The sequence below is a fragment of the Salvelinus fontinalis genome, chromosome 8, assembly GCF_029448725.1.
Source record: "Salvelinus fontinalis isolate EN_2023a chromosome 8, ASM2944872v1, whole genome shotgun sequence".
Taxonomy (NCBI): domain Eukaryota; kingdom Metazoa; phylum Chordata; class Actinopteri; order Salmoniformes; family Salmonidae; genus Salvelinus; species Salvelinus fontinalis.
This window is the reverse complement of record NC_074672.1, coordinates 5,792,804-5,820,100: the sequence shown is the minus strand read 5'-3', so window position 1 is coordinate 5,820,100 and position 27,297 is coordinate 5,792,804. Positions and strand designations below refer to the sequence as shown.

Sequence of the window (27,297 nt, the reverse complement as noted above, 5' to 3'; positions counted from 1 at the left end):
TGCCCCTGCTGTAATCCCCGAACGCCCTATCTGATTATTAAACCCCGAGACTCACCAGTACCTGCCGCTGACAGGGAGAGGGATTTTCCACCGCAGTTTCGTGACTGGGCCGTGGGAGACTCGGTTGACTGTGTAGGCCCTTATTTTCCTTATAATGTGGTTTTACCGTCTAAGAGTGACCCCGGTTTGACGAACGTAGCTGCGTTTTGTGTTCTCTGTGAAAACGTTGGTCATGCTCTTCACCTGACACATTGGTATCCACTGAACGGACTGGGTTATACAGGAGAGACAATTTTGCGCGGGGTTTCTGTTATGAAGAAGTTATTTTGCGAGCTACTGGCCACGGAAGCAGACTGTTTGTCACGCAATCTCTCTTCTTACGCATAAAAGAGCTATATCACTAAGGCAAAAACGGCGAATTCAATAGACTGCCTTTCTTTTCTTTGCTATCCCATGGATATTCACTGCAAAACAGACCCCTTCCTGGCGATGCACCGTGAGTAGAGAATTCGTTTCACCATGATAATCTCGTTAGATTACGCATTCATTACTGCATTTAAACGAATCCGTTAAAATTTCATTCTCAGAAGAATTTGCTAATAAAAACATTGCCTATTATTAGTCTATTTGTAGCCTATACGTTTTCGCTTCGCTATGGGCACAGGAAATACTGTATATATTTCTCGTAATTGAAGATGTGCGTTCAAAACAACCCAGGCTATAAACGAATAACATCATATTGAGAACCTTTCCATAAACATTGTTAGAATATCCAATGTAGCCCTCATTACGTTTCCCTGCAGACTTGATCCCAGTAAAAGCTGTAATTTCAGATTGTACATATTTGTATTTTAGTCGTATCGGCATAGTATTCTGAATAGGATACCGTTTACTGACTAAAATCTAGAGGTCAGTTGAAATGAGCGCTCCTGAATAGGTGGGGAATGAAGGCATCAATGCACCTTCCATAGCATACATTTGAATACAAATCATTTTTTATTGCCTTTGAAATAAATGGCACCTGTGAAATAAATTAAGAGTTTACTTCCAAAACGCTATATCCACAACGTTTAACCATTTGTGATTTTTTCATCAGAAATTATTGCTTATTGGTAACTTCATGTCTGTGTAAAATACTACTGTTCACATATTTTTTATTCATAGATTTGAGATGTGTATAAAAATGTTATTTGTTGTTGTTGCGAAACGCTATATATCCATTGTTTATCTGGAATGGAGTATCCTGTATTTTTGACTGTGATATGTGGTTGTCTCAAATCAAATGTTATTGGTCACATACACATGGTTAGCAGATGTTATTGCGAGCGTAGCGAAATGCTTGCGCTTCTAGTTCCGACCGTGCAGTAATAACTAACAAGTAATCTAACAATTTCACAACAACTACCTCATACACACAAGTGGAAAGGAATGAATAGGATTATGTACATATAAGTATATGGATGAGCGGCGGCATAGGCAAGAACAAAATAGCATAGCTAGTGTTCCATGACACAAAGCTATCTTAAAATGAATGCATTTACTGTAAGTCGCTCTGGATAACAGCATCTGCTAAATGACTAAAATGCCAAATGTACATGTTTTACATACAGATCACATTTTACTGTATTGAATGATTTTGTTTAAATATATTTTTTATATTGATGTCACAAAATGTACCATTTGTACATTTCCTTATTAAAAACGTCGTTATTCGTTACATTTGATTGTGTAAAAGTACGAGCAGTTCTACATATTTCTCAGCGAATGAGGCGGATATATAGCATTTTCAACAAAAAAAAACATGATTTTGTCTTTCTGAAAAATATAACATTAAGATGGCATGATTACATAGTGAAAAACACACCAATATCTTTCATAATTTCTTTAAAACAATAAAAGCTAATTTACCAACATTTCTGAAAATTGATTTATAGCGTTTTGGAATGAAACTCTTCAAATGCAGAGACCAAAGAAGACCCTTTCATTTTGGGGGGATTTGAGTCTAACATTGTCTATTTTTATCATTTCATTGACGCGAAATAACCGTCAGAAATATAGGATATGCCTTTAGATGTATTTTTAAAGCACACCGTTGTTGTGAAAAGGAGTTTTTTCCTTACATTGTATTAGCCTACGATTAGAGTAAAGGCAACGAGAGACCACTGCCAAATGTAGCCTAAATTATAAATGAATCATTATTGGACCAGCTATCCCGGTTATCAAAGCTCTTTTTAATTAATTACAATAATTTTGCAATTCAATTTAAACAGCTTGAAACATAATATCTGCAACATGTTTTAGGCTGCAATGGAACGGTTACTAAGTGGAAATATTGCAATACACAGTGAAGGTAGTCGGTGTTGAGGCATAATTGTATAAAGTTTTGGGCTATCCAATTCACTACAAACAAAATAGCATAGCTTTGTGTCATGGAACATTAGATTATATTAAAACCAACAAATTAAAGGACAACATGTTTAAATGCATCTAAGCATAATGAAGCCTACACTGTACAACTTGTCCTTGTAAATTTACAGCATTATACTGGGACCAGAGCAAACTCCTGTAATCATATAATCCTGCTGTAATGACTACAGCAGTTTTCTCTGCTGCCAGTATAATGCTGTAAATTTACAGGGACAATTTGTACAGTGTGGGCTTCATTATGCTTAGAGGCATTTGAACATGTCATTTAATTTGTTGGTTTTGTCATATTTTTTACAGTAATTGTAATGAATGAATGCATGAATGGATGAAATTAATTTAGGGTAGGCATAGTTTGTATTTTATGGTAATTGCATGGGATTGGTGCAAGCGCATTGGCTGCTAGGTAATGTGTTTTCATATTACAGTATATTTTAAAACATTTATTATTTAACCTTTATCTAACTTGGCAAGTCAGTTAAGAACAAATTCTTATTTACAATGATGGCCTACCGGGGAACAGTGGGTTAACTGCCTAGTTCAGGGGCAGAATGACAGATTTTGACCTTGTCAGCTCAGGGATTCTATATGTATACCAAAAATGTATTCATGATTTGCACTTCTAGAGGTCATATCAAAGGCTGTAAAACGTGCAGTGGCTACAGAGCAAAACAGACCAAGGACATTGTAAATACTCAACCAAAGGTTTGAGTCTTACTGTCACTCCAATCAATTCCCTATACACAATTAAATATTTGGGCACAACTACCACATATCAGTTAAATAGCCTCTTACAAGAAATGCCAGCCTCGTAATATGTTAATAATAAGACAGAAACAACAATACCATGCACCCACTAGTGGTCAAAAGTTTCTTGGCGCTCCAAAAACACAGTAGGGTGTGGTATTCTGTGTAGTGGAATTGCAGTGCCATTTGAAATACAGTTTTTCTTGAAAGTAATGCATGTTAAACAAACATGTCATTGGAATTTACAGGGTACAGTGCAGATCCAACAGTGCAGATCAAAATAATGGTGCAAACATAATGGTCACGAATCTGCTCTCTGTTTATTCACTATGGCACCCAGAGGCTGCAGTATTGAAGTTTTTTTTTTAATATACTAAAATAATCTGAGCTTCATGCATCTTACCCGACAAGATGGCAATGGTGCTGGAAACTGATAGCATAAGCTATTACTGTAAAAACAAAAAAAACAAAATAGTATTTTAGAGTAATTTTTACAGGAGGATTACAATTACAGTTAATAACAGGATTTTTCATAATTTTACAGACAATGCAGTGCAAACCTACTTTATTATTTCTGTTAAAACACACGGTATTTTACTGTGCATTCTACAGTGTTTTACTGTTGAAATTACAGAAAAGTCTTAGTGTATTACAGTCCCTGCTCCTAATCTGCAATATGCTACTACCACTATTTATTAGGCTAATCATCCATTAGGCAACAAAAAAGTACAAACAAATGTATTGTGTGTGTGTGTGAAAGCTACTTTATGAATGTGTATTTTAAAACTGACATAGAAAGAGCTCTTACTGTAATTGCTCGATGTGCTGTCATGTTGTTCTAAGGGATGTCGTGTTTCACGATGCATCATGTCTTCTGTTTGTATGTAATGTTGTGTTTCCCTCGGTGTGTTGTTGTATCCCATATAGGGCATGGGGGTGTGAACCAGCTAGGCGGGGTGTTTGTGAATGGCAGACCTCTGCCTGATGTAGTGAGGCAGAGAATTGTCGAGCTGGCGCACCAAAGTGTCAGGCCATGTGACATCTCCCGCCAACTACGGGTCAGTCACGGCTGCGTCAGCAAAATACTCGGCAGGTAAGGGAAACATAATTGCACAATTAAATTGGTGTCAAACAGAAATATCTTGACATATGTTTGCACAGTACTTATTTTAGCCAGAGTTATCGGCATTTCTCTTGAATTTGCTTGAATCTGTGTCGACGATTAGGAATCCATCACCCCCAATGGTTTTGATGAATTCCTTAATTTATAAAATGGGCCTCAGACAAGGCAATAGTTTATACTATCAGTATTATTGGCCTAGATCTGAAAAGCGTTTGGGCTCATTTTCTGGATTCAAGCTCATGTTTTCATTTTGAAAACCAACATTTAGAGAAAATATTTTGAAATTATATTCAAACTACATTTCTGGATTTAAGTGATGTTATGTTTAAATTGAACCCCAACCCTAACCCCAACCCTTACCCTAAACCTAACCCCGTACTCTAAACCTAAACCCTAACCATACATTCGTTTATTGGCTAAATATTTAACAAAGTGGATGATGAAAGCATGAGAACATTGTTTGATTTTGGAATTGTTTATTCGCCTTCCATAATATAACTTTCTACAGTAATTCGGTTATCTTTATATTTTAGTATGCTCAATTTCAATCTCAGATGCTCTCTTCAACTAATGTTTAGTCTACTCAGACTATCCTTTAACTCAGGTATATTAAGCACAGTTATTGCTTTAATATCGGCTTTAAAAAAGGAACATTTTGGCCGATACATGAAACTACAACTAAGATATTTCAGATAAATTCCTTCAGCAATACTCAGCTATAGTATTTTTCCCATATCATTCAAGCCAATTCATATTTTGACCCTACAGGTACTATGAAACCGGCAGTATTAAACCCGGAGTTATCGGGGGCTCCAAACCAAAGGTGGCGACTCCTAAAGTAGTTGATAAAATCGCAGATTACAAGCGTCAGAACCCCACCTTGTTCGCTTGGGAGATTCGAGACCGACTTCTGTCCGAGGCCGTCTGTGACAACGACACCGTTCCCAGTGTGTCATCCATCAACAGGTAGGCGATAACTTCACTATATTCTCTATATCGAGGGGAGAATTTTCGTAAACCTACCTACTCTGACCAGTGAATCAATTCGTTGTAGACCAAACAGATAACAAAAATAATAGGCCTATGTGTAATATTGCCCAATAGAAGCACGGAAGCCTACTTGTGTGCGAAGATGAATTTATATCAGACTTATATGGGTTTAGACACATGCTGCCTATTGGATCTAGAACTTGTGTGAAAATAAAGAGGTTTTTCCATATCTGCTGCACGCAGTACATTACCAGATTTGGGTGAAAGGGCACATATGCACACACATTTCGTCCATCTCAAAGGTGGTCTTTAAAGTGGAAATTCAGTACCGCAACCCTCCACAGTCAGCATTCGATTGGCGATTTATGCCACGAATATCAGATCTCGATAAAAACCCTTCAACAACGGGGAAAAGCTCCAGCTGCAACGGGAAATACCCAACCAAATCGTTCAATACGCGGACCACACTGCGACAGAGCCGGCAGCTGCTTTATATAGCCAACCGATCTCTGTTTCAAATAGGAGCGGTGTGGGAGCCATAGTAAACACATGTGAACTAGAGAGGTTATAGCATGCAGGGACGTTGCGAATAAAACCTAGTATAGACTGATAGGCCTATACATGTTGTTCGTATTATTTGGAGATTAGTAGAGTCATTTTTTTATTTTTGGTAGAAGAAAAAAAAAATAGATTATTATTTTGATATAGCCTACAGGCCTACTCTGTAAAGGGGTTATTGTGAAATTGACAGTAGTTTACAGGCAGCTTGATGGCAAGTAAAATTGTTTTACATTTTATGGTACACCTCCTGTAATTTAAATACGGTATCAAAGCAAGTACTATGTAAGGACAATACTGTAAAAAATGTAATTAAATAAAAAGTAAAGGCTACCGTAATCGGAATGAATTAGTGGATGATGAGAGGGATTTTGTATTTGAGGGGAGGGGTTTATATTTCATGGTATTTTACTGTAATTACAAGGGATTGGTGCAAGGAGTTTGGCTGCTAGTTAAGTGTTTACACATCAAAGTATATTAATTAATAGTTGGTGTTTTATATCACTTGCACTTCTAGTGGCCTCAACAAAGGCTTCCAAACTGGTAGCGACTACAGGGCAAAACAGACCAAAAGAACTTGGCAGAATGTTCAACCATTAAGGAGAGCTGCCACACCAATCTGTCGCCTATACAAATTGATGGGGCACTATGCTGCAGCACCCCCAGATTAATAACAATGAAAAATGTATTAATATAAAAAATATTTTAAAAGTATTCCCCCCAAATTAGTACGCTAGGCCTTTATTACTCCTGTATGAGCAGAGAAAAATACTCATTGACATTGATATTTACATTTACATTTACATTTAAGTCATTTAGCAGACGCTCTTATCCAGAGCGACTTACAAATTGGAAAGTTCATACATCCTCAGCACCCCCTGACATCACTATAATATTACCATTGTTTATTATTATGATTATAATGATGACTATTATTATTATTAGGCATGTCGTTGGGCTTATTTTTAGGCTATTATTGTTGTTATTATTTACAATTTACCAACAAGCAATCCATAGTCTACATTTTGAAATCCATCGCACAATGTTCAACTGAGCACATATCAAAGCTGCAGGCTAAAGTTAAATCTAGACTTGGTTTCCTCTATCGTAATCGCTCCTCTTTTACCCCAACTGCCAAACTAACCCTGATTCAGATGACCATCCTACCCATGCTAGATTACGGAGACATAATTTATAGATCAGCAGGTAAGGGTGCTCTCGAACAGCTAGATGTTCTTTATCATTCGGCCATCAGATCTGCCACCAATGCTCCTTATTGGACACATCACTGCACTCTACACTCCTCTGTAAACTGGTCATCTCTCTATATCTGTCGCAAGACCCACTGGCTGATGCTTATTTGTAAAACCCTCTTAGGCCTCACTCCCCCCTATTTGAGATATCTACTGCAGCCCTCATCCTCCACATAAAACACCCATTCTGCCAGTCACATTCTGTTGAAGGTCCCCAAAGCACACACATCCCTGGGTCGCTCGTCTTTTCAGTTCGCTGCAGCTAGCGACTGGAATGAGCTGCAACAAACACTGAAAATGGACAGTTTTATCGCAATCTCTTCTTTCAAAGACTCAATCATGGACACTCTTACTGACAGTTGTGATTTCTTTGTGTGATGTATTGTTGTCTCTACCTTCTTGCCCTTTGTGCTGTTGTCTGTGCCCAATAATGTTTGTACCATGTTTTATGCTGCTACCATGTGTTGCTACCATGTTGTCATGTTGTGTTGCTACCATGCTGTGTTGTCATGTGTTGCTGCCTTGCTATGTTGTTGTCTTAGGTCTCCCTTTATGTAGTGTTCTGTTGTTTCTCTTGTTGTGATGTGTTTTGTCCTCTATTTATGTTATTTATTTTTTAATTAAAAAAAATCCCAGCCCCCATCCCCACAGAAGCCCTTTTGGTAGGCCGTCATTGTAAATAAGAATTTGTTCTTAACTGACTTGTCTAGTTAAATAAAGGTCAAATAATTCTTTTTTTTAAAACAGAATTTTAGCAAGTTAGCCTTTAGGCCTACTTAGTGCATTAAACTGAATAGCTGTAGGAAGAGAGCTTTAAACAGTCGTTCAACACCCTCACATTTCACATTATACAGGACAATCTAGACGGCAGACGGTGAAAACCCCAAATGGAAGTGCGCAAGGTGAAAAAGCCCCATACCTGCAAGCGCAAATAATGAACTTTGGTTAGGAGGCACTATTTATAGACCTGGCCATTAGCCAGGGGCGAAAATCTGATATCAACCTTGGAGGGGACAATTACATGAAATTTTCTCAGGAGCAATTCCTGAGGGGGACACCAAAAGTAGTGCTGTAACACATAGACTATGTTGTAATATGTTAAATGTATATTGAGGGACCATAATCACTACTACTGGATAATTGTTAGGTACAGTAGTTAACTGAAGGGTTGTCCCAACTTGTTTAAATCATTATAATACTACTAATAATAATAGTTATAGCAATGTTCCTTATCAGTGCAGTGTTCCTCTCTCTTGAAACGTTTGCAAGAGTTTGCGGTTCTATAAATTGTGGGTGTGGCTGATATGGTTTTGTGTCATCACTGAGGTAACTGGACGATGCTGTGCCACTGTCCTCTATACTGGTGCTGCTGGCAACAAGGGTGACACCTGGTCCTGCCGTGGCTGTGACACTGTCCTCAAGTCTCTCTCCTTGGCTCTTTCCCTTTCACCACCCTCACAGTCTGTCTCCTAGAAAAGAAATAAGGTGTTTGCTGTACTCCTAACTACCGGTACCCAAAACTACACAATTAATCACAACAGCAATACCATTGCCTTAAACAAATCTTGGTTCAGTCACCAGTTTAAATTGAGAGTGGGGGTATTCATGGCATTTTCCAATTATGTCCCTATTTTACAAATCAAAAAAATTGAGAACCTTTCATAATGTTGCCAAACAAAGACTCAACAAACTTACCTGAGACTCCCTGTCTCTGCCAGTCTGTCCCTGCATATCTGTCCCCAGCTCTGCTGTCTGTGTGCCATCTGTTGCCTGCTCTGCCTAATGACATCATTGTGAAATATTTCCATTAGCATTTCACTTCTTTCTTATGAACATTTTATCAACTGGTCTTTGAGATATTAGGCTACTAGAGTTCTTACTTTGCGTTTTGGTGTACTGAAAAATACTCTGATGTCCGTCTTTTTACTTTTTTCTGACATTTTTCTACCTGGCTGGCTGGCTGACCGGTCTAGCTGCACACACACATTTACACAACACATGCTGCAACGTTTTGAAATTTTAACATAGTTTGTTTCATATTGGCAGGCTTCCAACAATAGCTGAATTTGCAAAGCTAGCGAGCACCAATTCCATTTCTGTGGTGTTTGCTATAATCTTTGCTACCTGGTTAAAGGTGAAAAAAATAAAAAATTCACTAGCGACAATTTAGCTTTTGCAACGAGACCATTAAATATATTTAAGACAATGGTATAAGAGAGTGTAGTTTTGTTCAGTTTGGACTTCAGTTTATCGCTAACCTTATCACACGGACTTTGAAGCACTACAGCTGCATGCTAATCTTGGAATAAACTGACGATAGCAAATATTCCATCTTTGACGACGCCACATAAATGGAATAGGTACTAGCTAGCTTGATAGTTAATGTTTGCTTTAGTTTGCACGCTAGCTCTGCAAATTCAGCTAGTGTGTGAACCCTGCAACATGAAAAAAATATATACATTGCTAAGGCGCGATTGACTGGATTACCTCACGTCAGTTACGTACATTGAGTGCCTTTCGGACAGTAGATACGAGCCCTCTATTACCTTGCCAGCTAAAGAACTGGCAGTGGATCAAACCATTGTGAGGCAAAGGGCGGGGGGGTCGCAATCTTGTGAAATTTAAAAACGCGCTATTAAGTGTCTATAATCAGTACAAGTGCTTTCATTGCGTATTATTAATATTATTGAAATTAAATAGTTATGTTTACAGTGATATATTGGGGGGGACAAATCATATTTTCCCCAGGATGGGGGGTCGTGTCCCCCCCGTCCCCCCTGGGATTTCCGCCTATGCAATTAGCATTACATTTTAATGAGCCGAAGGGGGGAAAAACACATTTTATAATCATACATTCTTTAGATTTGAACAGATTGAATTCTAAATGTGTATCCACATGAAAAGACATCCGTCCAACTTAATCATTTATTGTTGGACTAAGTTTGTCTATAGTCTACACATCTTTTGATATGTGTATTATATAAAGCAAAGAAGGGTGTCTGAATTGCTAGAGGACGGTTGAGGAGGGGTGTTTCTTATTTTAGTTTTCAAGAGAGCACAGACAAAAGATGTGTGCTCTTGGACATAGCACACATCCTCTAGACAATGTGTAACGGATGTGAAATGGATAGCTAGTTAGCGGTGGTCCGCGCTAATAGCGTTTCAATCGGTTACGTCACTCGCTTTGAGACCCTGAAGTAGTGGTTCCCCTTGCTCTGCAAGGGCCGCGGACCACCGCTAACTAGCTAGCCATTTCACATCCGTTACACTTGCATACACCACAAATCCTCTGGATTATTTTACCTGCTGTAATATGGGCTATATAAGTGAATTGATGTAGCCCAAAACTATAAGTAGAGGTTAAAGATGCAATCCACCCTTAGAAATGGAAATCATTCATAAAGGACATATTGGTGAGCTTTGGACCTAAGCCCTGATGCAGACATCTGAAGATGTACCTGTTATACATTGAAGTGTGCTTAAAAGCAAAGTACCCTCAAAATATATATACAGTGGGGCAAAAAAGTATTTAGTCAGCCACCAATTGTGCAAGTTCTCCCACTTAAAAAGATGAGAGGCCTGTAATTTTTATCATAGGTACACTTCAACTATGACAGACAAAATGAGAAATTTTTTTCCTGAAAATCACATTGTAGGATTTTTAATGAATTTAATTGCAAATTATGGTGGAAAATAAGTATTTGGTCACCTACAAACAAGCAAGATTTCTGTCTCTCACAGACCTGTAACTTCTTCTTTAAGAGGTTCCTCTGTCCTCCACCCGTTACCTGTATTAATGGCACCTGTTTGAACTTGTTATCAGTATAAAAGACCCCTGTCCACAACCTCAAACAGTCACACTCCAAACTCTTCTTTTAACACATTCAGTGTAGTCACAACAGTACGCCTGCTTTTGGTTTAAAAAGATGTGGTAGAAAGAAATGGTAGAATGGTGCAAAGGAGAGCGAATGTGAGGGAGGGAGAAGGAGAGAGAACATCATGGCATGTGGTTAAAGAGTTGACCTCTGCTCCGCTGATAAAAGAGAATGTCTTTGTGTAATCTTTAATAATTCATGTGTTTAAAGCAGAGACTGGGTTTCACTTTGTGTTGTAGCTGCAGAAAAGAGTTGCCACCAACAACCACATGTTTAATGAACATAACACGTGAACCCAAGGTCCTGCAGCATAAGCTGCTTTCAATCATATTCATCCCCATTTTAATATTTATTTAGGATTTATTTTCTTCTGGAAAACAATGCCAACACACCTAATTCATTTCCCCGCCCAAATTCAATTTCAAGAACATAGATTGGAAATACATTTAATCTATTAGGCTCTCTCGAGCCATAAGGTCAGTTTTTTTTAAATTTAACTAGGCAAGTCAGTTAAGGAACACATTCTTACTTACAATGACGGCCTACCCCGGCCAAACCCAGACAATGCTGGGCCGATTGTGTGCTGCCCTATGGGACTCCCAATCACTGCCAGATGTAATGCAGCCTGGATTTGAACCAAGGACTGTACTGAGATGCAGTGCCTTAGACCGCTGCGCCACTCGGGAGCCCGAGATAGAGTGCATTAGGAAAGTATTCAGACCCCTTCCCTTTTTCCAGATTTTGTTATGTTACAGCCTTATTCTAAAATTGATTAAATCATTTTTTTTCATCAATCTACACACAGTACCCCATAATGACAAAGCGAAAACAGATTAAACCATTTTTGCAAATGTATTAAAAATAAAAAAACAGATACCTTATTTATCTTGCTTTGACACTCGAAATTGAGTTCAGGTGCATCCTGTTTCCACTGATCATCCTTGAGATGTTTCTACAACTTGATTGGAGTCCACGTGTGGTAAATTCAATTTATTGAGCATGATTTGGAAAGGCACACACCTGTCTATATAAGGTCCCACACTTGACAATGCATGTCAGAGCTAAAACCAAACCAAGAGGTCGAAAGAATTGCCAATAGAGCACCGAGACTGGATTGTGTCGAGGCACAGCTCTAGGGAAGGGTACCAAAACATTTCTGCAGCATTGAAGGTCCCCAAGAACACAGTCGCCTCCATCATTCTTAAATGGAAGAAGTCTGGAACCACCAAGACTGTTTCTAGAGCTGGCCGCCCAGCCAAACTGAGCAATCATGGGGAGAAGGTCCTTGTTCAGGGGAGGTGACCATGAACCCGATTGTCACTCTGACAGAGCTCCAGAGTTCCTCTGTGGAGATGGGAGAACCTTCCAAAAGGACAACCATCTCTGCAGCACTCCACCAATCAGGCCTTTATGGTAGAGTGGCCAGACGGAAGCCACTCCTCAATAAAAGGCACATGACAGCCCACTTGGAGTTTGCCAAAGGGCACCTAAGGGACTCTCACATCATGGAAAACAAGATTCTCTGCTCTGATGAAACCAATATTGAACGCTTTGGCCTGAATGCCAAGCGTCTTGTCTGGAGGAAACCTGGCACCGTCCCTATGGTGAAGCATGGTGGTGGCTGCATCATGCTGTGGGGATGTTTTCAGCGGCAGGGACTGGGAGACTAGTCAGGATTGAGGGCTAGATGAACGGCGCAAAGTACAGAGAGATCCTTGATGAAAACCTGCTCCAGAGTGCTCAGGACATCAGACTGGGGCGAAGGTTCCCCTTCCAACAGGACAATGACCCTAATCACACAGCCAAGACAACGCATCAGTGGCTTCAGGACAAGTCTTGGAATGTCCTTGAGATGCCCAGCCAGAGCCCGCACATGAACCCGATCAAACATCTCTGGAGAGACCTGAAAATACTGTAGTTGTGCAGCAACACTCCCCATCCAACCTGAGGGCGCTTGAGAAGATCCGCAGAGAAGAATGGGAGAAACTCTCCAAATACAAGTGTGCCAAGCTTGTAGTGTCACACCCAAGAACACTCAAGGCTGTAATCACTGCCAGCTTCATCAAAGTATTGAGTAAAAGGTCTGAATATTTATGTGCATGTGATTGTCACCTGTGCTCCCTCTCCGGCCTCTAGGTCACCAGGCTGCTCATTATGGCGCACACCGTTCACCATCATTACACACACCTGCGCATCGTCTGACTGACCTGGACTCCATCACTTCCTTGATTACCTTCCCTATATATGTCTGTCCCTTTGGTTCCAATCTCCAGGCGTCATTGTTTCTGTTTCTGGTCTGTGTGCTGTTAGTGTTTTTTGTTTTGAATTATGTTTCGATTATTTCATTAAAACACTCACTCCCTGGAATTGCTTCCCGACTCTCAGCGCACATCGTTACAGTGATATTTTTGCGAATGTATAAAAAAATATCTAAAACCTGTTTTTGCTTTGTCATTTTGGGGGTATTATGTGTAGATTGATGAGGGGAAAAAACAATTTAAACAATGTTAGAATAAGGCTGTATCTTAACAAAATGTGGAAAAAGTAAAGTGGTCAGAATACTTTCGCGAATGCACTGCATATGGGTAAAAAGCATCAGAAATGCTGTAGATTAGCTAGCTACAGTTACATCACCTTGTTTGACGTCCGTTACCAATACAGGTCCAATGGAGGAAGACTTGCTTTTCTCCCATGGTTTTTAGGCAACTCTCTTTTGTTTTTGTATAGTGATTGTAATGTTCAAGTGATTGTGTCACATTAGATTTCCAGCCTTTGAATCAGTGAGTCTTACTGCTTACCCAGTGTGATACACTACACTCTCTGGCTGAATTACTATAAAGCACAAATGTACTGCTCACTGTTCTAAAATTATCTCAGAGTTTCTGTCGTGGTAACAAGGTGTCATCTGTAATTCTGTTCAAATGTGGCCCCTCCGTTTTCAGGTTATTGAAAAAATATAGGTTGTTGCAGGGGGCTTGGACGAGACACTATTGGCTTTCCTGTCAGATATACTTTATAGCCTAGCCATTTGCATCTGGTCTCTGTCACGCGTTCCCCCCCCCCAACTTTTCTATCCCCAAGATCAGATCAATAGAGCCTGATCCTCATAGACATCGGGAGATGTCTCACTGCTAATCTGACTGATCTGAGGAAAGAGAGAGAGAGAGAGACGAAAGATATGAGGAGGGAGGAGGAGAGAGCAACAAACAGAGGGGGAGGTGGGGGGGGGAGTGAGTGTTAAATGGAAATGGGTGAGACAGATATACAAAAACAGTAAAGGGGGGACAGCGATAAGAGATTGAGGGTAGAGGGAGAGGGTAGAATGAGAGAAAGGGAGAGATGGAGGGCATGGGGAAGAGAGCAGGAGAAGAGAAAGAGAGATGTGGAGAGAGATAGAAAATGATAAGGGTATGGTATAGGAAGTGAGACAGGGAGATTATAAGAGGAGGCTAGGTAGACTCAGTGAAGCTGATCATTGAGGTGAATTGATGTGATTTCATGCTTTGTTTGCAAGATCATCCAGTCCGAAGTGCAATGAAGACCTTCCCTCCATACCACATCTTAAGGGTATTGGGACTTAATCATATTTCTAACCCCAGAATGCTGCTAGATTGAATCCGCTCTCTCAGGGGGCAGCCCCTATTCACTCCCACACCCCTCTAATGCCCTGAGATTGGTTATTTGTGACAGAACCAGAGTATCGGGATACGAGGCCCCAAAACGATGGAGGAATTTTAGACATGCAGGGTTATAAATGGATGTGATGTGTGCTATGTTAAAGCATGCTGTATTGTGAGGATTGGGGGAACAGTGTCAAATCTCCATGCCCTGAGGCGAAGAGTTGATTGATCCGTGTATGTTGTTCACTTTGGCAGGATTATTCGCACCAAAGTCCAGCAGTCATTCCACCCATCGCTTGACGGTTCCATAACACCACTCTCCACGCCTGGACACACCATAGGTAGGAGAAAGGACCTAAATATACTGTATATACACAGTATTCACTGACAAATACTGGCCCCACCAGGGGTATGAGAGCAGGCCTTAATATATACATGCTAGGAACCTGTACTGACAAATTTTACTGGACAAACCATAGGTATGAGAAAGGTACTCAACATACGTATTTGTCAGTAAATACTGTGTATGTACTGACAAACTGGACACATCATACAGGTTTGAGAAAGGGCAATATGCACAGTATGTATTAACAAATACCGGCCATAGGTAAGAGTTAAGGCCTCAATATATACAATATAAAACAGTATGTACAGACAAATACTGGGTACAGCCATAGGTATAAGAAAGGGCCTCTGTATAAACACAAATACACAGTACTGACAAATACTGGACATACCATAAATATGAGAAGGGCCTCAATTTAATATTTATACACAGTATATCATATTTTTACAAAGTATTAAGTAAGTAGTAGTCCTAACAAATGTGCTAACAACACACTTCAACTCGTGATTCCTCTGCCCCAGTCCTTAGCACGGCCTCTCCCCCCGTTACCGGCGCCTCCAACAACCCGGTAGGATCCTACTCCATCAACGACATCCTGGGGATCCCCCGCTCCAATGGTGAAAAGAGGAAAGGAGACGATGGTAAGAACCTCGTTTTATTTCTCTCCCCTCGTCTCTGTACTTTTCTGTGTGTGAAAGAGGATGGCATTTATGACAGCGCCGGAGCCATGTGCTTTTGTGTCTGCTCTCTCCTGTTTGTTGTTGTGTTGTGTTATCGGCAGGCAAGCCCGGGAGTGAACTGTGTATCAATCAGATTGTAGAAACAGTATGTTTTACCACCTATGCCTACAGAGCTGCATCTCAATTTTATCTGACGCTTGGCACTAGAAATCACACACAGCCTTCATACAAGTGTAATCCATTTTGGCAAGGCAGCAGGGGTGCTGTTCTTTATATCACTACTTATTTAATTCTTCTTATAGACCATTAAGGTGTTAAACACAGCTCATTCTTCATTTGTTTCTGTTTTGTGTAGAGTACAGCGGTAGGAATAAATTGAGATCTTTTGAATGACATACAATGAATTAAGATGCAGGCTCGTTGTTTATTGAGCAAGTGAGAGTGGAGAGTTTAACAGTAAGAGGATGAGGAATTTGAAGAAAGAAAAATACTTATCATGCAGGGAAAGACTTTAGACAAGTGCAAGAAAGTAGAGAGAGGCCCCATACACACTCAGGTTGTACAACTGATGTTAAACGCGTTTGACATAATGGTTGTGATACAACATATATTTTTGGCATGCAACAGCGAGTTTGTCTGCGCAAAAATGTTTACACAACCATTCTGTAGTGTCTCCACAACGGTTGTGTAAAATAATGTGCAGACAAACACTTCTTTTGGATCGCAACTGTTTTGTCATAAGTGTTGTACATCAGTTGTAGAAACTGAGCGTGTACAGAGAGAGAGAGAGTGAGAGGTAGATACGTTCCAAGATTAAGTGGAAGCCCGAGCACTCCCGACCCAGAATGCCTCATTCTCAGGCTAAACATAATGAGTGGACACATAGTGCCTGAGGCCTAATAGATTATCGCTTCTGCAAACAATTGGCTTTTTAATGTCTGTGAATTAACATGTTCCCTGGTGAAGGCCTGAACAGGTGTAGGAACAGACCTTGGAGTCAGGCAGGGGGGCTGAGGTTGCTGTGCGTGTGTGTGTTTTTGCTTGGTTGTGTGTGTGTGTAAGAACGTGTGTGCGTGCCTGCCTGTGTGCATGGTGTGTGCGTGCGTGCGCACAACCCAGTTGGTGTGCCTTGTGCATTCTCGTGCAGCATTCATCAAAGCAGGTCACTTGCTTCTTTTATGTTTCCGTCTCCTTAGTTCCCTGGAGTGGCAACCACTTGGATGGGCGGAAAATCGGACATTGTATGTTAACTTTAGCAAACCGTTTGTCTTGCTTAGGTCTGTCAGAGGCCTTTTACCTCTATAGGAGTGTGGTTGTCTGTGCGGGTTTGAGGAAGAAGAGGGAAGACACTTTGATTGTGACTATTGATATCCTCATGGCGACAATCGGGAGTAACTTTAACAAATTGTCATGAAGTGACTTCAGCACATCATATGTTCGACGTAAAGGCATGCAGTTCAATTTCCACATTTATGTTGAGGCACAGAGTGACTGTTACATATACTGTAATTCAATATATGATGGGACTTTATGATGCAAAATGCTACAATATGAATGAATAATTATGACCTTTTAAATACAATTTTGCATAAGGAACTATACTATACGATGGGGTTGCTACAACCTAGCCTACAAAATGAAAGTTTATAATGTAGGTGCACAGGTCGAGAGTCAAATTTAAGTAATCAAGATGACAGTGACACATTCAATACCGCCTTGCACACTCTGGCCTGCATCTAGCTGATCTGGGGTGTCCAAAAAACTAGAGTTTCTATTGGACAAATTCAGGTAGGTCCCTCCCCGTTTCGTTCCATTTAAGAAACGTTTTGCAACAGAATCGGCGGAATGAATACACCCCTTATCACTTGCACACACAGTTCACTTTCATCACTTTGCTCGTTATATAATTCCTTCTCGCGTCTTCCTCCTCCTTTCACCTTTTTCCTTTGCTTGTGGATTTCAGTGCACAACACAACAGCTGTCTGTGACCAGGCGCAAACACCTCTCAAAGCCAAACCTTTACACCATAACCTCTAACTGTTACACAGCCTACATAGTTGTCACCAAATTAATGTTATAGTCAACAAACTAGAACTAACACATGAGCAAACCCACAATCCAATCCATGTGTACAATCACGCAGTACAGTGTACATTAAAAAGTTACAATGGCCAGCCCCGGTGCCAATAAATGAATAAAACCGAATGCTTAACTTGAGTTGGAAGAGTTTCCGTGTAGGATAGCCTTAGCCAGCTAGCATTCCTCTGTTTGAGTCAGGTTGTTGAGCAGGCTAAATTAACTGCATTGGCTAAGTAAGGTAAACTAAGAAGAAGAGAAAATACAACTACCTGTCTCTGTCTCTGTCTCTGTCTCTGTCTCTGTCTCTGTCTCTGTCTCTGTCTCTGTCTCTGTCTCTGTCTCCTCCTTAATTTTTGAAGACATTAATTTGTTCAACTGTTCAAATATTTTCTTTCTCTGTCAACTACTCGACACACTTTATCCAAATGCCGTGCTAGCTAGCTGTAGCTTATGCTTTCAGTACTAGATTCATTGATTGGCTGGACAAGATGTTAGTTCATACTGCAAGAGCTCTGATAGTTTGGAGGAAATCCTCCGGAAGTCGTCATAATTACTGTGTAAGTCTATGGAAGGGGGTGAGAACCATCATCCTCCTAGATTTTTTATTGAAGTCAATATACCCAGAGGAGGACTGAAAATACACCAAGGCAAACTCAGTGCCATCATTGAATCAGAGGGCTCATTCATTAATTATTTTTTATTTTAGCAAGATTTGCAAAATAGGCATCACATGCCATCAACAAACGCTGACACTATACATCCAAGTATAACTGACCAAATTATGAAAGACAAGCATTGTAATTTGGAATTCTGTAAAGTGAGCGTGGAAGAGGTGAATAAATTATTGCTCTCTATCAATGACAAGCCACCGGGGTCTGACAACTTGGATGGAAAATTACTGAGGATAATAGCGGACAATATGACCACTCCTATTTGCCATATCTTCAATCCAAGCCTACTAGAAAGTGTGTGCCCTCAGGCCTGGAGGGAAGCTAAAGTCATTCCGCTACCCAAGAATAGTAAAGCCCCCTTTACTGGCTCAAATAGCCAAATAACCTTTTGGGAAAAATGGTGTTTGACCAGATGCAATGCTATTTTACTGTACACAAATTGACAACAGACTTTCAGCACACTTATAGGGAAGTATATTATACAAGCACAACACTTACACAAATGACTGATGATTGGCTGAGTGTAATTGATGATAAAAACGTTTGTGGGAGCAGCTTTGCTGGACTTCAGTGCAGCTTGTGACATTTTCAGTCATAGTCTGCTGATGGAAAAACGTATGTGTTATGGCTTTACACCCCCTGCTATATTGTGGATGAACAGTTACCGGTCTAACAGAACACAGAGGGTGTTCTTTAATGGAAGCCTCTACCACATAATCCAGGTAGAATCAGGAATTCCCCAGGGCAGCTGTCTAGGAGCTGTCTAATGACATTTTACTAGCCTTGAGTAAAGCCAGTGTTTCTATGAATGCGGATGACTCAACACTATCCACATCAGCTAGTACAGCAAGTGAAATCACTAAAACATCTAATAAAGAGCAAGTCATAAGTTAGTTGTAAATATTTCAATCATTCTCTAAACCCTAAACGTCAACTAAATCTTGTAATAAATAATGTGGAAATTGAGCAAGTTGAGGTGACTAAACTGCTCGGAGTAACCCTGGATTGTAATCTGTCATGGTCAAAACATGTTGATTGTAACAGTCCTGACCTGTTTTATGTTGTTTTTTATGTGTTTATGGTCAGGGCATGTGTTTTGGGTGGGCAGTCTATGTTATCTGTTTCTATGTGGGTTTCGGTTTGCCTGGTATGGCTCTTGATTAGAGGCAGGTGGTTTGCATTTTCCTCTAATCAAGAGTCATATTTAGGTAGGGCATTATCACTGTGTGTTTGTGGGTGGTTGTCTCCTGTGTCCGTGTCAATGTTTGCACCATACGGGACTGTATACGGTTTGTTCATTTCATGTAGTCTGTTCATTTCGTTCTTCACGTTGTATGTAAGTTCATCGTGTCCAGGTCTGTTTTCATCGTTTATTTTGTTTTGTAGTTTATTCAAGTATAGTTCGTTTTCTGTCTACGTCGTGTTTGTTATTTTGTCGTGTCTTCAATAAATCATTATGTCTTCACAATCCGCTGCGCCTTGGTTCCCTCAATACTCCTCCTTCTCCGAAAATGGAGAGGAGGAGGAACATCATGACAGAACCACCCACCAACCCAGAGCCAAGCAGCGGAGTCAAAGGAGAAAGGGACAGGAGAAGAAGGAGCAATGGACATGGGACGATGTGTTGGATGGAAAGGGTGTCTACACATGGGAGGAGATCCTAGCTGGTAGAGATCGCCTCCCATGGGAACAGCTGGAGGCACTGCGGAGAGCAGAGGCTACCGGAGAGAGGAACCGGAGCTATGAGGGAACGCGTCTGGCACGGAAGCCGAAAAAGCCCGTGAGTAACTCCCAAAAATTTCTTGGGGGGGGGCTAAAGGGTAGTGGGCCAAGGGCAGGTAGGAGACCTGCGCCCACTTCCCGGGCTTACCGTGGAGAGCGGGAGTACGGGCAGGCGCCGTGTTACGCAGTAGAGCGCACGGTGTCTCCTGTACGAGTGCATAGCCCGGTGCGGGTTATTCCACCTCCCCGCACTGGGAGGGCTAGATTGGGCATTGAGCCAGGTGTCATGAGGCCGGCTCAACGCGTCTGGTCTCCAGTGCGTCTCCTCGGGCCGGCATACATGGCACCTGCCTTACGCATGGTTTCCCCGGTTCGCCTACATAGGCCGGTGCGGGTTATTCCACCTCCCCGCACTGGTCGGGCAACCGGGAGCATTCAACCAGGTAAGGTTGGGCAGGTTCAATGCTCAAGAGTGCCAGTACGCCTCCACGGTCCGGTATTTCCGGCACCACCTCCCCGCCCCAGCCTAGTACCTACAGTGTCTACACTATGCACTAGGCTACCAGTGCGTATCCTGAGCCCTGTTCCTCCTCCACGCACTCTCCCTGTGGTGCGTGTATTTAGCCCGGTGCCTCCAGTTCCGGGCCCACGCACTAAGCTACCAGTGCGTCTCCAGAGCCCTGTACACACTGTATATTCTCCCCCTACTAATCCTGATGTGCTTGTCCTCAGCCCGGCGTCACCAGTGCCGGTACCACGCATCAGGGATAGAGTAGGCTTTGAGAATACAGTGTGCCCTGTCCCTGCTCCCCGCACTAGTAGGAAGGTGCTTGTCAGTAGCACGGTGCCTCCAGTTCCGGCACCACGCACCAGGTCTACAGTGCGCCATATCCGGCCAGAGCCATCCGTCTCCCCAGCGCCATCTGAGCCATCCGTCTCCCCAGCGCCATCTGAGCCATCCGTCTCTCCAGCGCCATCTGAGCCATCCGTCTCCCCAGCGCCATCTGAGCCATCCGTCTGCCAGGAGCCTGCAAAGCCGCCCGTCTGCCATGAGCCTGCAAAGCCGCCCGTCTGCCATGTGCCTACAGAGCCGTCAGCCAGACAGGAGCCGCTAGAGCCATCAGCCAGACAGGAGCCGCTAGAGCCGTCAGACAGACAGGATCTGCCAGAGCCGCCAACCAGACAGGATCTGCCAGAGCCGCCAACCAGACAGGATCTGCCAGAGCCGCCAACCAGACAGGATCTGCCAGAGCCGCCAACCAGACAGGATCTGCCAGAGCCGCCAACCAGACAGGATCTGCCAGAGCCGCCAGTGAGCCATGAGCAGCCAGAGCCGTCAGTGAGCCATGAGCAGCCAGAGCCGTCAGTGAGCCATGAGCAGCCAGAGCCGTCAGAGCGCCATGAGCGTCGAGAGCCGTCAGCCTGCCATGAGCGTCGAGAGCCGTCAGTCTGCCATGAGCGTCGAGAGCCGTCAGCCAGCATGGACCTGCCAGAGCCGTCCAAACAGGACCTGCCAGAGTCCTTCAGCCGGGATCTGCCCCTTGTCCCGGTGCTGCCCCTTGTCCCGGTGCTGCCCCTTGTCCCGGTGCTGCCCCTTGTCCCGGTGCTGCCCCTTGTCCCGGTGCTGCCCCTTGTCCCGGTGCTGCCCCTTGTCCCGGTGCTGCCCCTTGTCCCGGTGCTGCCCCTTGTCCCGGTGCTGCCCCTTGTCCCGGTGCTGCCCCTTGTCCCGGTGCTGCCCCTTATTCCAGTGATGGTCCTTATCCTGGTGCTGCCCCTTGTTCTGGTGCTACCCCTTGTCCCGGTGCTACCCCTTGTCCCGGTGCTGCCCTTTGTCCCGGTGCTAGCTGTTTATTTAGGGGAAGCTAATGTTTGGGTGGTCATTAGAAGGGGTAGACAGAAGAGGGGAGTGACTAAGGTGGTAAGGGGACAGCGTCCTGAGCCGGAACCACCACCGTGGTCAACTGCCCACCCGGACCCTCCCCTGGACTTTGTGCTTGTGCGCCCGGCGTGCGCATCTTGAGGGGGGGGTACTGTAACAGTCCTGACCTGTTTTATGTTGTTTTTTATGTGTTTATGGTCAGGGCATGTGTTTTGGGTGGGCAGTCTATGTTATCTGTTTCTATGTGGGTTTCGGTTTGCCTGGTATGGCTCTTGATTAGAGGCAGGTGGTTTGCATTTTCCTCTAATCAAGAGTCATATTTAGGTAGGGCATTATCACTGTGTGTTTGTGGGTGGTTGTCTCCTGTGTCCGTGTCAATGTTTGCACCATACGGGACTGTATACGGTTTGTTCATTTCATGTAGTCTGTTCATTTCGTTCTTCACGTTGTATGTAAGTTCATCGTGTCCAGGTCTGTTTTCATCGTTTATTTTGTTTTGTAGTTTATTCAAGTATAGTTCGTTTTCTGTCTACGTCGTGTTTGTTATTTTGTCGTGTCTTCAATAAATCATTATGTCTTCACAATCCGCTGCGCCTTGGTTCCCTCAATACTCCTCCTTCTCCGAAAATGGAGAGGAGGAGGAACATCATGACATTGATACAACAGCAGCTATGATGGGGAGAAGTCTGTCCACAATAAAGTGCTGCTCTGCCTTTTTAGCAAACACTATCAACAGGCTGTAGTTTTGTCGCATCTGGAGTATTGTTCAGTCGTGTGGTCAAGTGCCACAAAGGAGGGACCTCAGAAAATTACAATTAGCTCAGAACAGGGCAGCATGGCTGACCCTTAAATGTACAAGGAGACCTAACATTAATAACATTCATATAAATCTCTCATGGCTCAAAGTGGAGGAGAGACGGACTTCATCACCACTTTTTTTTGTAAGAAGTGGTGACAGGCTGAATGGACCGAGTTGTCTGTTTAAACTACTAGCACACAGCTAGGACACTCATGCATACCCCACAAGACATGCCACCAAAGGTCTTTTCACAATCCCCAGGTCTAGAACGGACTACGGGAGGCACACAGTACTACATAGAGCCATGACTACATGGAACTCTATTCCACATCAGGTAACTGATGCAAGCAGTAGAATCAGATTAAATAACAGATAAAATACACTTTATGGAACCGCGGGAACTCTGAAAAAACACACACAGGCACAGACACGCATGATAAGACACACACACGTACACATGGATGTTGTATTATAAATATGTGATAGTGGAGTAGTGGCCTGAGGGAACACACTAAATGTATTGGCTAAAGTGCTATTAAATGTAATGTCATGTAATATTTTAAACGGTATATAACTGACTTAATGTTGCTGGACCACAGGAAGAGTTAGCCTTGGCAGCAGCTAATGGGGATCTTTAATCAATTGAAATACGAGCCTTAAATCCAATTATAATCCAAAAGTAGTGTGAAATGCAACATGTAAATGGAGGCTTTTTTAGCTGTCAACCTCTGAGAACTCCCCTGTGTTCTGCCACCAAATTGCTTGCATTGCCCTCGTGCGCGAACGTTTGCAAACACAGAAAGGGGTCTATACTATCAAAAAGTAGGCCACCAACATAAACTTAAAGTTAAATGGCTACAAATGCATCCAGTGACATTTTCACATGCAATAGTGAATGACTGTCTATATAGCGTACCTCATTATAAAAATGTTGCAATTTCCTTATTTCACTGTTAAAAATGTTCACTGTTTTACAATTTTGTTCCCCACGCATGTATGAGCAGTTGAGGTCAAATTTCCAGAGAACGCCATTCCATCATTGAATGAGGTGGCCCACTCAAACCAGCGCCAGCGACAATATATATAATATATAATATATATATATAATCATTTATCGCCCTCCAGGTTCCCTTGGAGAGTTCATCAATGAGCTTGACGCCCTGATAAGTTCCTTTCCTGAGGATGGCTCACCTCTCACAGTTCTGGGTGACTTTAACCTCCCCACGTCTACCTTTGACTCATTCCTCTCTGCCTCCTTCTTTCCACTCCTCTCCTCTTTTGACCTCACCCTCTCACCTTCCCCCCCTACTCACAAGGCAGGCAATACGCTTGACCTCATCTTTACTAGATGCTGTTCTTCCACTAACCTCATTGCAACTCCCCTCCAAGTCTCCGACCACTACCTTGTATCCTTTTCCCTCTCGCTCTCATCCAACACTTCCCACACTGCCCCTACTCGGATGGTATCGCGCCGTCCCAACCTTCGCTCTCTCTCCCCCGCTACTCTCTCCTCTTCCATCCTATCATCTCTTCCCTCTGCTCAAACCTTCTCCAACCTATCTCCTGATTCTGCCTCCTCAACCCTCCTCTCCTCCCTTTCTGCATCCTTTGACTCTCTATGTCCCCTATCCTCCAGGCCGGCTCGGTCCTCCCCTCCTGCTCCGTGGCTCGACGACTCATTGCGAGCTCACAGAACAGGGCTCCGGGCAGCCGAGCGGAAATGGAGGAAAACTCGCCTCCCTGCGGACCTGGCATCCTTTCACTCCCTCCTCTCTACATTCTCCTCTTCTGTCTCTGCTGCTAAAGCCAATTTCTACCACTCTAAATTCCAAGCATCTGCCTCTAACCCTATGAAGCTCTTTGCCACCTTCTCCTCCCTCCTGAATCCTCCTCCCCCTCCTCCCCCCTCCTCCCTCTCTGCTGATGACTTCGTCAACCATTTTGAAAAGAAGGTCGACGACATCCGATCCTCGTTTGCTAAGTCAAACGACACCGCTGGTTCTGCTCACACTGCCCTACCCTGTGCTTTGACCTCTTTCTCCCCTCTCTCTCCAGATGAAATCTCGCGTCTTGTGACGGCCGGCCGCCCAAGAACCTGCCCGCTTGACCCTATCCCCTCCTCTCTTCTCCAGACCATTTCCGGAGACCTTCTCCCTTACCTCACCTCGCTCATCAACTCATCCTTGACCGCTGGCTACGTCCCTTCCGTCTTCAAGAGAGCGAGAGTTGCACCCCTTCTGAAAAAAACTACACTCGATCCCTCCGATGTCAACAACTACAGACCAGTATCCCTTCTTTCTTTTCTCTCCAAAACTCTTGAACGTGCCGTCCTTGGACAGCTCTCCTGCTATCTCTCTCAGAATGACCTTCTTGATCCAAATCAGTCAGGTTTCAAGACTAGTCATTCAACTGAGACTGCTCTTCTCTGTGTCACGGAGGCGCTCCGCACTGCTAAAGCTAACTCTCTCTCCTCTGCTCTCATCCTTCTAGACCTATCGGCTGCCTTTGATACTGTGAACCATCAGATCCTCCTCTCCACCCTCTCCGAGCTGGGCATCTCCGGCGCGGCCCACGCCTGGATTGCGTCCTACCTGACAGGTCGCTCCTACCAGGTGGCGTGGCGAGAATCTGTCTCCGCACCACGTGCTCTCACCACTGGTGTCCCCCAGGGCTCTGTTCTAGGCCCTCTCCTATTCTCGCTATACACCAAGTCACTTGGCTCTGTCATATCCTCACATGGTCTCTCCTATCATTGCTATGCAGACGACACACAATTAATCTTCTCCTTTCCCCCCTCTGATAACCAGGTGGTGAATCGCATCTCTGCATGTCTGGCGGACATATCAGTGTGGATGACGGATCACCACCTCAAGCTGAACCTCGGCAAGACGGAGCTGCTCTTCCTCCCGGGGAAGGACTGCCCGTTCCATGATCTCGCCATCACGGTTGACAACTCCATTGTGTCCTCCTCCCAGAGTGCTAAGAACCTTGGCGTGATCCTGGACAACACCCTGTCATTCTCAACTAACATCAAGGCGGTGACCCGTTCCTGTAGGTTCATGCTCTACAACATTCGCAGAGTACGACCCTGCCTCACGCAGGAAGCGGCGCAGGTCCTAATCCAGGCACTTGTCATCTCCCGTCTGGATTACTGCAACTCGCTGTTGGCTGGGCTCCCTGCCTGTGCCATTAAACCTCTACAACTCATCCAGAACGCCGCAGCCCGTCTGGTGTTCAACTTTCCCAAGTTCTCTCACGTCACCCCGCTCCTCCGCTCTCTCCACTGGCTTCCAGTTGAAGCTCGCATCCGCTACAAGACCATGGTGCTTGCCTACGGAGCTGTGAGGGGAACGGCACCTCCGTACCTTCAGGCTCTGATCAGGCCCTACACCCAAACAAGGGCACTGCGTTCATCCACCTCTGGCCTGCTCGCCTCCCTACCTCTGAGGAAGTACAGTTCCCGCTCAGCCCAGTCAAAACTGTTCGCTGCTCTGGCACCCCAATGGTGGAACAAATTCCCTCACGACGCCAGGTCAGCGGAGTCAATCACCACCTTCCGGAGACACCTGAAACCCCACCTCTTTAAGGATAGGATAGGATAGGATAAAGTAATTCTTCTAACCCCCCCCCCCCCCTTAAAAGAGTTAGATGCACTATTGTAAAGTGGTTGTTCCACTGGATATCATAAGGTGAATGCACCAATTTGTAAGTCGCTCTGGATAAGAGCGTCTGCTAAATGACTTAAATGTAATGTAAATGTAATATAAATCCCTAATTGCTACCAACCTCTTATTTAAAGCTATGGGCCCTATTTCGTCGGATAACCTTTATTTACTTTCATTAAACAAGAGACTATTATTTTCTCTCTTGAAACTCCCAGAGCTACTGCCCATGCAGCCTTAGCAGCCGTGGCTAGTGGCCTTAGTGAGTTCATTTTCATCTCGGGTGCGATCGTAGCGAATTAGATCGGTGATAAATCAGGATGGGGACAGCCCCTCAGCCGGCGGGACAGGCCCATAATGCAACTAATTACCAAACTGATTCCTACCACAAGATCAATACCAAAACGAATTGGAAATGACTTGCAATCATAAAGAGTGGAGGAGAAGGTATTGAAACAAGGGAAGGAGGGGAGAGAAGGAGGGAGGAAGGAGGGGGGAGAGGGGAGAGAAGCCGCCCCAGAATGGTCCAGAAAAATCTGTTTTCATCTAACGTAATATTAATCAGACTAGCCCGCTTTCATTGGAGCCTTTTTTTTCGTTATTTTCATCCCCCTCTTTCCTCCTCCCCCCTCTTTTTTTCAACTGGTGAAAAGGTGCTTGACTATTAGGCTATTAGGGTCGTATCTGGGGTGTCTGCGTCAGGGCATTAAAAAGCAATTTTGGAGAAGGCCTGCCTGGTTGAATGGCTCTCATCCCTCCCACACTTCTGGCTGCCATGTGGCCCAGGCCACTCAAAGGCCCTCTGTGCTCGCCACTCGGCCTCCACCCAGCATTCCGCCCAACCCTTCACCCAGCCCACAGACCATTAG

At 43.5% G+C, this 27,297-nt stretch overlaps 1 protein-coding gene across 1 annotated transcript; it reads left to right on the top strand.

The window, feature by feature from the left end:
- LOC129861415 (paired box protein Pax-2a-like) lies at positions 1-27,297 on the top strand. The gene is made up of 7 exons (XM_055932806.1): positions 1-496; positions 4,099-4,264; positions 5,063-5,260; positions 14,846-14,931; positions 15,458-15,577; positions 16,813-16,857; positions 27,215-27,297. The coding sequence occupies exons 1-7, from the start codon at positions 454-456 to the stop codon at positions 27,295-27,297; spliced, it is 741 nt and encodes a 246-aa protein (XP_055788781.1). The 5' UTR covers positions 1-453.

Coding starts and splice junctions, on each gene's coding strand:
- LOC129861415 (XM_055932806.1), top strand. CDS start 454: ATGGATATTCACTGCAAAACAGACCCCTTCCTGGCGATGCACC. Junction 497..4,098: donor CCCCTTCCTGGCGATGCACC/GTGAGTAGAGAA, acceptor TATCCCATATAG/GGCATGGGGGTGTGAACCAG. Junction 15,578..16,812: donor AAAGAGGAAAGGAGACGATG/GTAAGAACCTCG, acceptor CCGTCTCCTTAG/TTCCCTGGAGTGGCAACCAC.